Source organism: Pimephales promelas, chromosome 12 (assembly GCF_988280905.1).
Source record: "Pimephales promelas chromosome 12, fPimPro1.hap1.1, whole genome shotgun sequence".
In the NCBI taxonomy this organism is placed as follows: domain Eukaryota; kingdom Metazoa; phylum Chordata; class Actinopteri; order Cypriniformes; family Leuciscidae; genus Pimephales; species Pimephales promelas.
The window spans coordinates 3675951-3690005 of NC_142780.1; the positions used below are offsets into that span (position 1 = coordinate 3675951).

Sequence of the window (14055 nt, forward strand, 5' to 3'; positions counted from 1 at the left end):
ACTGGCCTGTAGCCCCACTACACAACCCAAGAAGAACATCTACAGAACTTTAGACCTGCTAACCACTTCCTCCCAATAACCATTAATGAAGCTACTGTTAGGGACTACCAAGTAAACCGAGCGAACCTCCAAACACATGTACAGCAGATTCATAGCGAGCAATAATGGTGAGGAGGGAAAAAAGGGGGTAGAACAGGAGTGAGAGATACCTCGCTCTACAGGAAACGGGACGGTGCCAAACAGACCGGATTCCGGATCCAAACCACAGAGCCGAGTGGCATTCCTCCCCTCCGGTGTGATGGTTCTACCTGCCGCTTCAGCCGACCACAGGCGCTCCGGGCCAAACCCGACTCCATGGAACAGTCATCACACCCTGCAGAATGTGCTTCACTGAACACTTTAAAGTGGTTAGCGCTACAGGCTATGAAATGTGCACAAAGAGTCAAGTCTTTGTGAGGTGGAACACATGCGGGTGAATCCAAGGTTTATACAGCTATATTAGCTCTGATTAAGCACGGGAAAAAACTGCAGATTTTTCACAATACACACAGTAGTACAGGTGCAATGACCAAAGCTGGAAAAGCTTTAAAAGTTTTGGTAACACTTTACTTGAAGGGGTGTGCATAAGACTGACATGACACCTTCATAACCATGATGACATGACATATGTCTTGAATATGAAGTAGGGTTTACTTATGTTTATGACAACTGTCATTAAGTGTCTTTCGCTCAATAATGACATTTTTTATGCAAATATGACATTGTTTGAGATGTCTTTGTTATGACATCTTGACGTAAACCAATACATCATAACCTGTCAGTGTCTTTGTCGTGACAACTTGACATTAAATTAAGTTAAACTGTCATGCGGTTGGCTTTGACATTGGCTGTCATGAGGCATTATAACTGTGTCATGAATATTTTTCGTGACCTCAACTACAGTGGTACTAATTTAATTTGTCATTAAAAAGTTAACCGATAAAGCTAGGTGGTTTCTTAAGTTTGATAATTAGGTTGTGATAATTAAGTTGTCATGACAAAGACACTGACAGGTTATGATGTTATGGTTTATGTCAAGGTGTCATAACAAAGACATCTCAAACAATGTCATATTTACATTAAAAATGTCATAATTAAGCGAATGACACTTAATGACAATTGTCACTCACAAACATGCATAAAACTTCCTTCATATTCATAACAAACTGTATGTCATGTCATGATTATGAAGGTGTCATGTTAGTCTTATGCACACCCCTTCAAGTAAAGTGTTACAAGATGTATATCTCCGATTTCCAGTTGGGAATCCATTTCCGATTTCGAATTTTGTCCAAAACCTACATTTGTGAACTAGTCCCCGGTTTTTCGCCCAATCGGACAGTCTAAGCCTATTTTCTGGACACTCTAGATCAATAATTATCAAAAAAAAAAGTTACATTTGGTTGGCTGTAACAGGTTCATTTAGAAAGTGGGCAATGGCAAAATTAAGTCAAAAGCCAATAAATCCCAAAGGAAAAGTCAGAACTTCACAAACATTGATGAGCATATGTGTCCTAACATGGTCAGGAAGCATGCCAAGATAGGAGATTGGACCATAGGTGGCGCTATAATCGTCAAAAAGGTCTCTTCTTATTTGGGGTTCAAGCACGAAGTGTTAAAGTTTTTTTTAATTATGTAATTTACTCAACATCAAACTTTTATACCCCTTTTTTTCCATTTTGGAGCTTAAAAAAATATACATTGTACAGTATATGAAGACCAGTTTGAGTTTTTTTTTCTTTTTGAAAAAAAAAAAAATACTTTTATTCAGCAACGATGCATTAAATTGCAGTGAAAGTAGACATTTATATTGTTACAAAACATTTCTATTTCAAATAAATGCTGTTCTTTAGAACTTTCTATTCATCAAAGAATCCTGAATAATAAAATACATCAGTTTCCAAAAAAATATATGAAGCAGCAGTCTAACTGTTTTTAACATTGATGATAAGAAGAAATGTTTCTAGAAAAGCAAATCATCATATTAGAGTGATTTCTAAAGGATCATGAGTCAGGATCATGAAGACTGAAGGAATGATGCTGAAGATTCAGTTATTTTAAATTATAATAATTTTTCACATCATATATTCTTTCGAAGTACATGTATATTATTTCCATAATAAGTACTCATAGTAAAATATGCTAAAGTGTACTTTTTTTCCAGAAGGAACTATTTACCTGGTCTCATATAACAGAGCCAGGGTCTCAAAATGAAAGACTATGGAAATGTGAAACTCTAACATTTCATTTAGGATTATGGAACTAAACTTCTTAGATGGGAAAGGAATCACTGTACTTGTAAATGTATCATTTGTGTGCTATAGTGAGTTCACATTTAACTTGTCGGGTTTTTACTGTATTTTTAATTAAATAAATGCAGCCTTGGTCAGCAGAAGAGAATTCTTTGAAAAACATTTAATAATCTTACCGACCCCACACTTGCTTGGTTTTCCTTTACTGTTTGACTCAAGTTTTATGTTTAAATATGAAAAAAAATAAAATAAATTAGGACAATGATTATTCTAGGTTGTATATGGGCAAGTTCATTGTCCAGCATTAAGGATGCTCTAAGGGGAAAGTTTCTTAAGGATCCAGGACCGAAGTAACTCCAGTTCTTGTCGACACAACTGATGGTTGAGGTCTGGGAAGGAATGGAAAGACGTGTTGAGGCCAGCTTTCTCCAACAGTGAGTTTGTCTCCTTGCCCCAGCTATGGAAAACCAGCTCATCCGCTGTGCCGTGACACTGGAGGAGCTCAGGTAGGGGGCGCTGTGTTGCATTTTCTACTGCCTGTGCATAAGGTAATATAGATCATTTCTGGTGTTTGACCTCATGACATGAAACATGCATTCTGAAGAATATTTACTACCTGATATACAACCGAGTCTTTGTTAAGAAAGCTGGACAGAGCGAAGATGCCAGCAACATCCGGCTGGTACCGGGACACCAGATGTAGTGCCATGGCACCACCCATAGAGAAGCCACCTTGTGTCAAACAGAGACATTAGTCCCAATCACACTGATTTTAGACATAATCATTTTTAGGAAGTGTCCCCTGGTGAAACAGAAGTCCTTAATTGTATTGAATGTGTAATGGGCTACTTAAAGGAGCTGTATGCAAGAAATTTATTTCAAATAATCATAAACATAAAATACACCACTCTACGGTAATTTAAAAGTGATTGCAGTACCAGTTTTGGCCACAATATTGCATATGGCTCCTTTAAAAGTTTGTATTACAAAAAACTGTAGATAAAGTAACTTGCAGATACAGTTAATGAAATAACTGAAAACTTTCATGACTTAAAGTGTTAGTTCACCCAAAAGTAAAAATGATTTAGGCCCCGTCCATACCACTGCGTTTTCGTTTAAAAACGAACAATTAAAACGAATATGATCTCCGTCCACACCAGCGTTTTATCTGCATATTAGAAATGATCTCCGTCCATATTAAAACGACTGAAAACGCGGATCACGTGACCATTCACCAACACTGGGCATGTGCGTGACGGTGTAAACAGTGGTTGACGAATCAGGGAAGGATACGTCATGACTGATAACATAGACCCAATCATTGAGCCGAGCGTCAGCCTCTGCGTCAGCGTTTCTGAAGTCCTCTGTTTTGTCTCGTCTACACTAAAACGCCCTGCGGAGATTCAAAACGCAAAACGGAGCTGCAGCGTTTCTAAACTTCTCAGTTTTAGGTCTTAGTTTTTCCCGTTTTAGTCAGGACGGGAGGTGCAAACGTAGCAAAAGGTCTCCGTTTTTAAACGAAAACGCATCCTCAATTTATCCTCAAGCCATCCAAGATGAATATGACTTTCTTCTTTCAGCCAAACACAATCAGAGTTATAAAATTCAAAAATGTCCTGGTTCTTCCAAGCTTTATAATGGGAGTGAATAGAACTTGAGATTTTGAAGCCCAAAAAAGTGCATCCATCCATCATAAAAATAATCCACACGACTCTAGCGAGTTAATAAAGGCCCTCTGAAGCGAGGACATGCTATTTTCTAAGAAAAATATTAGTACTTTTAACTGGTTTCCGTTAACGGCCTTGCACGAGTCTAGTTCCGACGGAAGAGTGACCCCTGACCCGACGCATGACGTATTGATGAACGCGGAATTTAGTCAGCCACTGATTGTGCAAGGTCTCCTACTTAGAATAATGAGAGAGGTCTGTAATTTTCATCATAGGTACACTTCAACTATGAGAGACAAAATGAGAAAAAAAAAATCCAGGAAATCACATTGTAGGATTTTTAAAGAATTTATTTGTAAATTATGGTGGAAAATAAGTATTTGGTCACCCACAAACCAGCAAGATTTCTGGCTCTCACAGGCCTTGTAACTTCTCCTTTAAGAAGCTCTTCTGTCCTCCACTCGTTACCTGTATTATTGGCACCTGTTTGAACCCGTTATCTGTATAAAAGACACCTGTCCACAGCCTCAAACAGTCACACTCAAAACTCAACCACGGCCAAGACCAAAGAGCTGTCGATGGACACCAGGAAGAAAATTGTAGACCTACACCAGGTTGGGAAGAGTGAAGCTTGGTGTGGAAAAAAATCAACTGTGGGAGCAATTATAAGAAAATGGAAGAAAAACAAGACCACTAATTATCTCCCTCGATCTGGGACTCCACGCAAGATCTCATCCCGTAAGGTCTAAATGATCATGAGAACGGTGAGCAAAAATCCCTGAACTATATGGAGGGACCTGATGAATGACCTGCAGAGAGCTGGGACCAAAGTAACATAGGCTACCATAAGCAACACACTACACCGAGAGGGACTCTAATACTGCAGTGTCCCCCTGCTTAAGCCAGTACATGTCCAAGCCCGTCTGAAGGTTGCCAGAGAGCATATGGATGATCCAGAAGAGGATTGGGAGAATTTCATGTGGTCAGATGAAACCAAAATAGAACTTTTTGGTAAAAACTCAACACGTCGTGTTTTGGAGGAAGAATAATACAGAGTTGCATCCCAAGAACACCGTACCTACTGTGAAGCATGGGGGAGGAAACATCATGCTTTGGGGCTGTTTTTCTGCAAAGGGGACAGGAAAACTGATCCGTGTTGAGGGAAGAGTGAACGGGGCCATAAATCGTGAGATTTAAAGCCAAAACCTTCCAGAATGACAATGATCCCAAACACACCACCCGGGCAACGAAGGAGTGGCTCCGTAAAAGGCATTTCAAGGTCCTGGAGTGACCTAGCCAGTCTCCAGACCTCAACCCCATTGAAAATTTGTGTAGGGAGTTGAAAGTCCGTGTTGTCCAGCGACAGCCCCGAAACATCACTGCTCTAGAGGAGATCTGCATGGAGGAATGGACCAAAATACCAGCTACAGTGTGTGCAAACCTAGTGAAGACTTACAGGAAACGTTTGACCTCTGTCATTGCCAACAAAGGTCATGTTACAAAGTATTGAGTTGAACTTTTGTTATTGACCAAATACTTATTTTCCACCATGATTTACAAATAAATTCTTTTAAAATCCTACAATGTGATTTCCTGGATTTTTTTTTCATTTTGTCTCACATAGTTGAAGTGTACCTATGAGGAAAATTACAGACCTCTCTCATCGTTCTAAGTAGGAGAACTTGCACAATCAGTGGCTGACTAAATATTTTTTTGTCCCCACTGTACACATAGGACAGCTTGAGGATGAGTAAATCATGGAATAATTGAGGGTGAACTAACCCTTTTAGGATACTTTTACACTGCACTTTGTAATAATACCAAATTTTAAATCATTGTCACAATAAACTTTTGTCATATTTTAACATACACTTATTTTGATGTGTTGACTAACATACTAAAGCACATGTAAAATACTTTGACTATAATTTTAACTGTAATGTGTAACGCGATATTACATTTAAGTTAACATAGTTTAAATGTTTCACATTGAAATCATTACAAACGTGTAATTAGTTACAAATACATTTAAATGCATAACACACAAGTTTCAATAGAAATTACATTAAAACATTCAGCAGTGCACTTTAACCATATTTCAAAGACAATAGAAATATTTATGAAATTACATTTGAGTGGATAAAAAAAGCACACTAAAGTTCAGGTAATTGCATGTAATATAAATGTAAACTGAAATACATAATTTTCATTTAATTGCAAAAAAACAGTGCATACACTTAAGTATATTCTTTCAAAGTATATTATTTCCATAATAAGTACTCATAGTAAAATATGCTAAAGTGTACTTTTTTTTCAGAAGGAACTATTTACCTGGTCTCATATAACAGAGCCAGGGTCTCAAAATGAAAGACTATGGAAATGTGAAACCCTAAGATTTCATTTAGGATTATGGAACTAAACTTCTTGGATGGGAAAGGAATCACTGTACTTGTAAATGTATCATTTGTGAGTTCACATTTAGCTTGTTTTCAATGAAAGGCATACAACAAGTGACAAATCGCAGGTGGTTTTGCTAGTAGCGTGCAGGCATGGTTTGTAAACCTTTTCCGTGTAGAGAAATTTGGCATTGGGAGACACATCGGTTTTGATGAGTCATGTTTTATCAAACTACAAATTTGATATGATGTTTTAAATTACGTTTTTCTAACTATTTTCACTTCCCAGTGTCTGCACTCTTAGAAGAAACGTTTCTATCTAGAACCTTAAAAGGTTCTATCAGTGCTGAGTATTTGGAACCCCTAAAAGGTTCTATACAGAATCTTTTTAAGGGTTCAATAATATGAACCCTTTAGAGTTCTTTGTAACCAGGAAAAAGGTTGTATATGAAACTATTTGTGTTCATTCATTATATTTTATTTTGATTAAATATTTCATATTACTGACAAACATCAAGACCCTAAAATCTATTTATGAATGCATGTGAATGATCACACAATTAAAGATATGGGGGTTGGAAAATGTATATACTGTATTTAACATCATTTTATGTAGTTATATCACACGAAGAGTGCCATTTCAGTTTTTCTCCTCCAAAAATCTGCATGATTAAAATGTGATATTAAGTTACAACAGTTTAATAAACAATAATTTACTTACAACTACAAAATGTTGCAGAATAATTTAATATATAAATGAATAATAGCCTATAAAGAACCTTTGTGCCAAAAGAGTTCTTTCTTGTCATTATAGAACCCTTTTTAGCATAAAAGGTTCTTTGGAGTTGAGTAAAAAACCTTATGCTTCATGTATAGAACCCCAATGAACCCTTTTTTTCTAAGTGTGTGTGATTGATCAATTGCATTATACAGGCATGCATACACTATTTATTGTCAATTATGACCTTATTGGTGCACATATCTATGACATAAGTTTTATGTCTGAGTGAACTGTTCCTTTGGTTATGACTCTGGAGCGTCATGACGGCATTGATAAGTGTATGTAGTTTAAAGTGGTGCACAGTAGCCCAATATCTAGAAGAAAAAAAAAACAGTACGTCGTGAATTAAATATTTAAAAAGAAAGAAAAGCCTTGAGTTGCACATCATCAAAACTCAATTGTTCTTCTTTCATGCCTGTGCTTAATCTTACACATCTGGGCAAATCTGGGAAAGTGAACATGTGCCCATCAGTCTGTGGGAGTCATGTTGAGACAGCGGATAGATGGAGTTCACATGTTCTCGTAGATCCGCTCATATCCTCCTCATCTAATCAAAGAGACCAAACTCGAGAAATCCACACACTGTAGTTGTTTGGCTAAAACTAATCTGCGCATGCATGTTTGACTTGGGCTTTTCCCATTAACCACGACACCTAAAAGATTGAAACACACAGTCCATATATGAAAGCGTTTTCCATGGAAAGTTCTGGCGCTTGTCAGTCCGTCAGCCTGGGAAGTGGACTCAGCGCACAGACCACTTCGTTTCTCCAGCGTGCAGAGTGACTCCAATGAGTATTTATAGTTAATGACAAAATGTTATGATTTAGGAAGATAATATTTCAGCAGTCTCACAGGAACATGTGTTTTTTGAATCAGTTTCTTTGGAACTGAGTTCAGGGGCTTTTCTGTCCTTCCACACAAGCCTTTTCACACAAAGACTTTGCTTTTTTTTTTTTTTTTTTTGCACTTTTCACATTTTATTCGCAACTATTTTAAGGTATTTATGTGTTATTGGCTTGTCGGTTAACCCTTTCTTGGCTGTCGCCATCGGGTTTAACTCTCCGAGCAAAACGTAACTTCCATTATTTTCTGTCCAGCCTGGGTTCTGCTACAATCTCTTTTAACTGAATGATTTTCTGCCACTTTTATCTCATTGTGATATATCTGTGAACCCCATAACCCAAATATTTAGAGATAAAGCTTAGCAGAAACCTGAGATTCATCCAGAAATTCTTTTTGGCCCATTCTGGCAACAAATGAAAGGAATAAGAAACTTGATAAGTTTCATTCTTCATTTTACACAACGAGGGAGAGACTTATGAGCAGTGGTCTGAGACTCTGCTTAATTTGGAACAAGTGGAGTGTGAGAGTGTGTAAGACAGAGAAAGCAATAAGGCAGGGAGAGATAGATGGATGGAGAGAAGAGAGAGAGGACACGGGAGAGATAAGCCAGGAGCCATACCAATAACCATCCTGTGTTTAGGTATCCCGGCCCGGATCTCATCTTGGACAATGGCGCCTAAATGATCGCACATGGAATCTATAGACTCCAAGTGTTCAGGGCAATCCTGGGAAATCTTGTGACGATCGAACCACACGTGAGACAGAGCCCCTCGCATGGGGGTGTACGGCCTAAAAACAATCAATTAAGTAATAGTTGAAATAAAACAACGCTAGATAAGTTCATTATGTAAATTACTGCATTGTGGAGAATCCTTTGTAAAATGTTTGGAATTAAGTGAATTTCAGCTTTACGGTTCAAAAATTTGTATCTTATCTTCATTTAACTCTTTCCCCACTATTGACGAGATTTTCCGTCATGTATGACAGCTGAGTTTTCCCGGCAATTCAGTTTTCACTGGTAGGGGGCGCTATTAAACATCTTCATATTCAAAAACAAGCGAAAATCAGGCATTCCCATTTTAGGAGGGTTTATCCACCCTAAATTTCCTCCCAGCCCCCTAAATATCTGAGATTAACTTGTGACCGCCTCAGTAGTACCCTTGAAAACGGCGGGAGCCTCCTCCCCGTATTTAGGTGTGTCAGCGCGTTCCTCAATCTATCAGCGTCAGAAGCAGAGGATGATGTGTGTGCATTTTTTGATAGATTGTTATGATATCTGCATCTGTGTAGTTCTTTGTCATAAAAGCAGTTTACATTCAAGACGGTTCCCCATCCACTGTAAAATAAATTGCTTTCATCTAAATGGAATTAGACTTTGCGAATTTTCCTACTCTTGCTACACTTCACACTTGAGTGATTGACATTCCCTGCGTGACACTTCGCATTTGACGTATTTTTGTTGAAATTTGTATAATAAATCCAAAAGCAAAACGTGCGAAAAGACCTGTAAAAGAGAGTGGAAATGGCAAATGAGCGTTCCTCTGCAGCCATCTACTGGTCATAGTGCTAATTTCATGTCATTTTCACGTTAAAGTCCCCGTGAACCGGAAGTTGCAAACGATTTTTCTCCAGTGCTGTGACGTATTTCCAAGTGAAACGGAATATTGAACAGAGGGCAGGGTTTTACTCTAGCGCTCCTCCTCTCCATCTCTCGCTCATAGCAAACTAACGGTTTGAGGGGAGTGGTTAAGCGTTTCCCCACCCAAGCTGTGAAACCTACGTCATCAGGAAAAGAAACCGTTCCAGACCGGAAGTAACTTTTCAGATTTTGATTAAAGATTACCAAGGTAAAACATTTTTTTCATATATATTTACCTGCACGGATTAATTGTTCACCACAAGACTAGTAATATGCGCTAACAAAGTAAATAGGTTCAATTTTGATTTCACGGGGACTTTAAAAGTGTGTTTGTTTTCCTCCAGATGACAGAAATCCTCCACGAAAGTTCAAAGTTAATTGTACTGCACAAATGTAGAGTTAAAATAATAATAGTGTTTAAAACATTACATTACGATTAATCGCATCCAAAATAAAAGTTTGTGCTTACATATGTGTGTGTACTGTGTATAATTATTTTGTATATATAAATAAACACACATGCATGTATATATTTCTTAAATATATACATGCACGTATGTATTTATATTTTATATACAAAATAATTGTACAAAGTGCACACTCATTTATTATGTAAACGCAAACTTTTATTTAATTGTGATTAATCGTTGCCCAGCACTAAAAAAAATTTACTGTTTATATAATACATATAAAATATCATATTTTTCCCACAAATTGACAATATAGAAAATTGTATTATTTAAAGATTGTCTACATTCTTAATGAATATGCTGGATATTTTAAAATTATTAGAAATAATTTTAACATTCAGGGATTGACTTGATAAATAGTAGAAAATTATTATATATTATTATTATATATTACAAATTATTATATAATTAAATGGGCTGAGTCCCCCTATTATTGACATCCTAGAATTGCCTAGAAAAGAGTCTTTGACAAAAACAAGTTTTTCTCAGCTTTTTGTTTGAAAAGTCCGAAAATGCTGGTGCTGGCTGGCAACTTAAAATAGGTGGGGAAAGAGTTAAGTTATACAAATTTTTTTGTTTCTTTAAAGGTTTTTATTTAAGAAATTTCACTTTCACTATATATATATATATATAGTGAAAGTGAAATTTCACTATATATATAGTGAAATATATATTCACTATATTATATTTCACTATATATATTTACTTATACTGTATATATATGTATATTTTTTAATAATATGGTTAAGTAGTAAGTTTGTAAACAATGAATTCAGCAATGCTGTTTATATAATAGTTTGAGTTCTTAGCTTGGTGGGCTTATTGTCCACTTGACAATAAGCTTGACACTTGACATAAAGAGTTGTATGAATTATAATGTTCAGGGTGTTTACCTGGATGGCGCTGTGGGATAAATCACCCGGATGTTTTCAAATGCCAAGTTTTGTCCCAAAACATCAGCAACCCAGCTGAGCAAACCTGGCCCTGTGTCTCCTAAATAAAAGGGAACAAAATTATTACGCAACCTCGTGGATTAAATTACTCAATTGTGTCTAAACTAAGCTTGCGTTTAAACACATTCAAACAGTATAAACACAATATTTGCATGAATACATATCTACAAGAAAATATCAGTTGCACAGTGAATAGGTATATGGCTGTTAAGGTGTTCTGAGTTGCAATGCGTATTATAAACTTGGTGGCCCAAGTCTAAAGATCCCACCCGAGTCTCTAGATGTGAAGTTCCCTTCGATGTAAATCTGTGTGTCGAGCATCTGTGTTCACGCACACTATCAAATGCACACACACTATCAAAAGTTAAAAACAAAGTAACTTTATTTTTGCATCATTTAATGCAGTTGACACTCACGAAACTTTGCAATGTCTATGTGCTTGATGGTCTTCTTAGCAGGATGAAAAACAAAACTTTATTCTTAATGTAAATGTGTTATAAACAGAAAGCAAGCAGAGAGCGCTTCCATAACATGCTGTCGTTACTTTATCGAACTCACAGAAGATCTTTTATTTATCGTGTTTACAATATTGGCTATAATTAGACGATTCGTGAGACTGTGATTGAATGAAAAAAAAAAAAAAATGATTCTGACCAATATAAAAGGTAGAGCTAATAATTAACAATAATAATGAAACCTTTGTAAAGCAACCCAGAGTATAAATATGCACTATAAAAAGTATTAAAAAGGTGCAATGGAGTATAAAAAGACTATAAAAAGGTGTCTCAGATAAGCCAGACCTGAAATTACTGTGAAAACAGTGCAGATTTTTCACTTCTTTTAATCAGTTCTTATTAAGTTTATTTGCTCAAGAATGTTTTTCTTTATGCATTTGATGATTTTCATACTCTGCAAATGAATGCATTTTTTTTTTTGCATTAAAAATACAGCAAGAAAAACTATTTATCCTTTTTTAAGCCATTTTTTCACGTTCAGTGACACTTTAAATAGGACAACCATTAAGGACCAGTAAGATTCAGGTAGACGTTTAACTGTAAATACTCAGTAAAACTACAACTATTGTCTTGAGTATGCCTAAATAAAAGTCTTGTTATGATCCTTTGCACTTTATGTGGTTTAAAATGTCAAGTACCTCTGGTTAGATTGATACACACACACATGATGTGAGGGTGAACAGAGGGATTTCAGTGTGTTGTCACATAGGCTAACTGTTAACTATATGCAAAAGAGAGATAGCTCGTTCAATTATTGCGCTCTGTCTGCACTCATTATTTTAATTGCTTGTCTCTGAACAAGTCAGACGAAGTTTCACATCAATCGGTGCGTTTTAACAACATTTGATCCAGTTAAACCGCGTCTCTTGCGTCTCATTCAGCTGTCATGCGTGAATTGCGCTCAGTGCGCTGCTCCGGGTTATAAAACTTCTCTTATCAAAGGTGTGAGCACAATGCATCTGCATGAGAAAGATTTTAATAACTCTTCAAATCACCTGAGCCATGAAGAAATATAACAGAAGCAGTGTGTTTTCCAGTCTGACTCACAACACTCTTCTGTAGTTTCACTGCAGCCATATTCATCCCGTGTTATCTCGCGATATTACCAACGTCATCACGTCACAGATCGCGTTCACTTTTTTTTTTACTGTAGCCTAATAATTCCTCACTTTATTCTGAAAAAATAATTTTCGCAAGACTTTTCATAGATTTCTTCTCTTTTCAAAGTGAGCAATGCATCTGCTTGAGAATGATTCTAATAACTCTTCTTAAGAGTTATTATTAGGCTAGCCTATTTTTAAATTTTTTATTCAACTTTCATAAAAGCTTACAATAACATTTTACATCAAACATAAGGCAAACACATATTGGGAAAAGCACATAACATATATTACATTGTACAGAGTAAAACATTAAATTCTAATTTTCTAATTCTAATTTTTTTTTTTCAAAATTTGAGATGTTTTTTTTATGCACATTCTTATTTCTAGTGATTGAATTTAAAGAGTCATTGAATATTTTAACATCTTTACAAAAGAAATTAAAGGAGGGTGTTATAGACATTACTTTAGCTTTATGTATATGAAATTTCCCAAGAAGAATTATTAACTTTAAAATGTTATCAATTATATCTGTATGAGAGTTTCAGAGTCAAGATTACAAAACAACATGGAGAGAAGTTATACGGTAGCAATATCTCGATTAAGACACTTCAAGATATAAGAATTATTACACTTCATATCCAAAAATATTAACACCCAATAACAAGTTTTGGAATCTTCTGCAACACTGAGTTGTAACTGAGATGCGGTTTCACAAGATGAAGTAATTTAATGGAAATGTTTTTAACAATCATACGGTAGTATCTACATGTAATCCCTGAGAGAGCAAGAAATTGTTGATAGCTATAGATCTCACCATTACATTTTAATAAATTAGAAATAAAGATAATTCCCTTATCAAACCATTCTCTTTTATATGTATACTTTTCCTTTTAGATAATACATATTGGTTATTCCATATTGTTCATGTGTGAGGGGAGAAATTATGTTTAAAGCAGCTCTTCCACAAGAAACTTAATATTATTATAGAAGCTGTGCAGTGTCATTCAGTCAAACATTAAACAGCATCATGGTAAGGCAATAAACATTAATTTAACAACATTAAATGTCACATAAAACCGTAATGTACATAACTGATTAGAAAAAGACTAAGCAAATATGAAGAAAAAAGTTATTTCAACAAAAAATACATCAAATGCGAAGGGTCACGCAGGGAATTTTACTTTTTTCTCTGTTAATTATACAACGAGTTGTTCATTTTCAAAAACTGTAAATTTGACGGTATTTTACAGTAAAATTAGAGGTAAAAATTTACCATTAGATCTATTATAGTTATTTACCGTATATAGTAAGGAAAGGTTCTGTTAACCAATTAACAGTTTTTCACTGTAGCATTTTTACAGTCTTTTATAATCACAATAAATTTTTACAGGGTATAG

The 14055-nt window shown here is 35.8% G+C and overlaps 1 protein-coding gene across 1 annotated transcript; it reads right to left on the bottom strand.

The window, feature by feature from the left end:
- Positions 1-1797: 1797 nt before the first annotated feature.
- lyplal1 (lysophospholipase like 1) lies at positions 1798-12691 on the bottom strand. Its single transcript, XM_039651317.2, has 5 exons — positions 12551-12691; positions 10981-11080; positions 8598-8767; positions 2908-3023; positions 1798-2828 (listed from the first exon to the last, which is right to left on the bottom strand). The coding sequence occupies exons 1-5, from the start codon at positions 12636-12638 to the stop codon at positions 2607-2609; spliced, it is 696 nt and encodes a 231-aa protein (XP_039507251.2). The 5' UTR covers positions 12639-12691; the 3' UTR covers positions 1798-2606.
- Positions 12692-14055: the final 1364 nt, after the last annotated feature.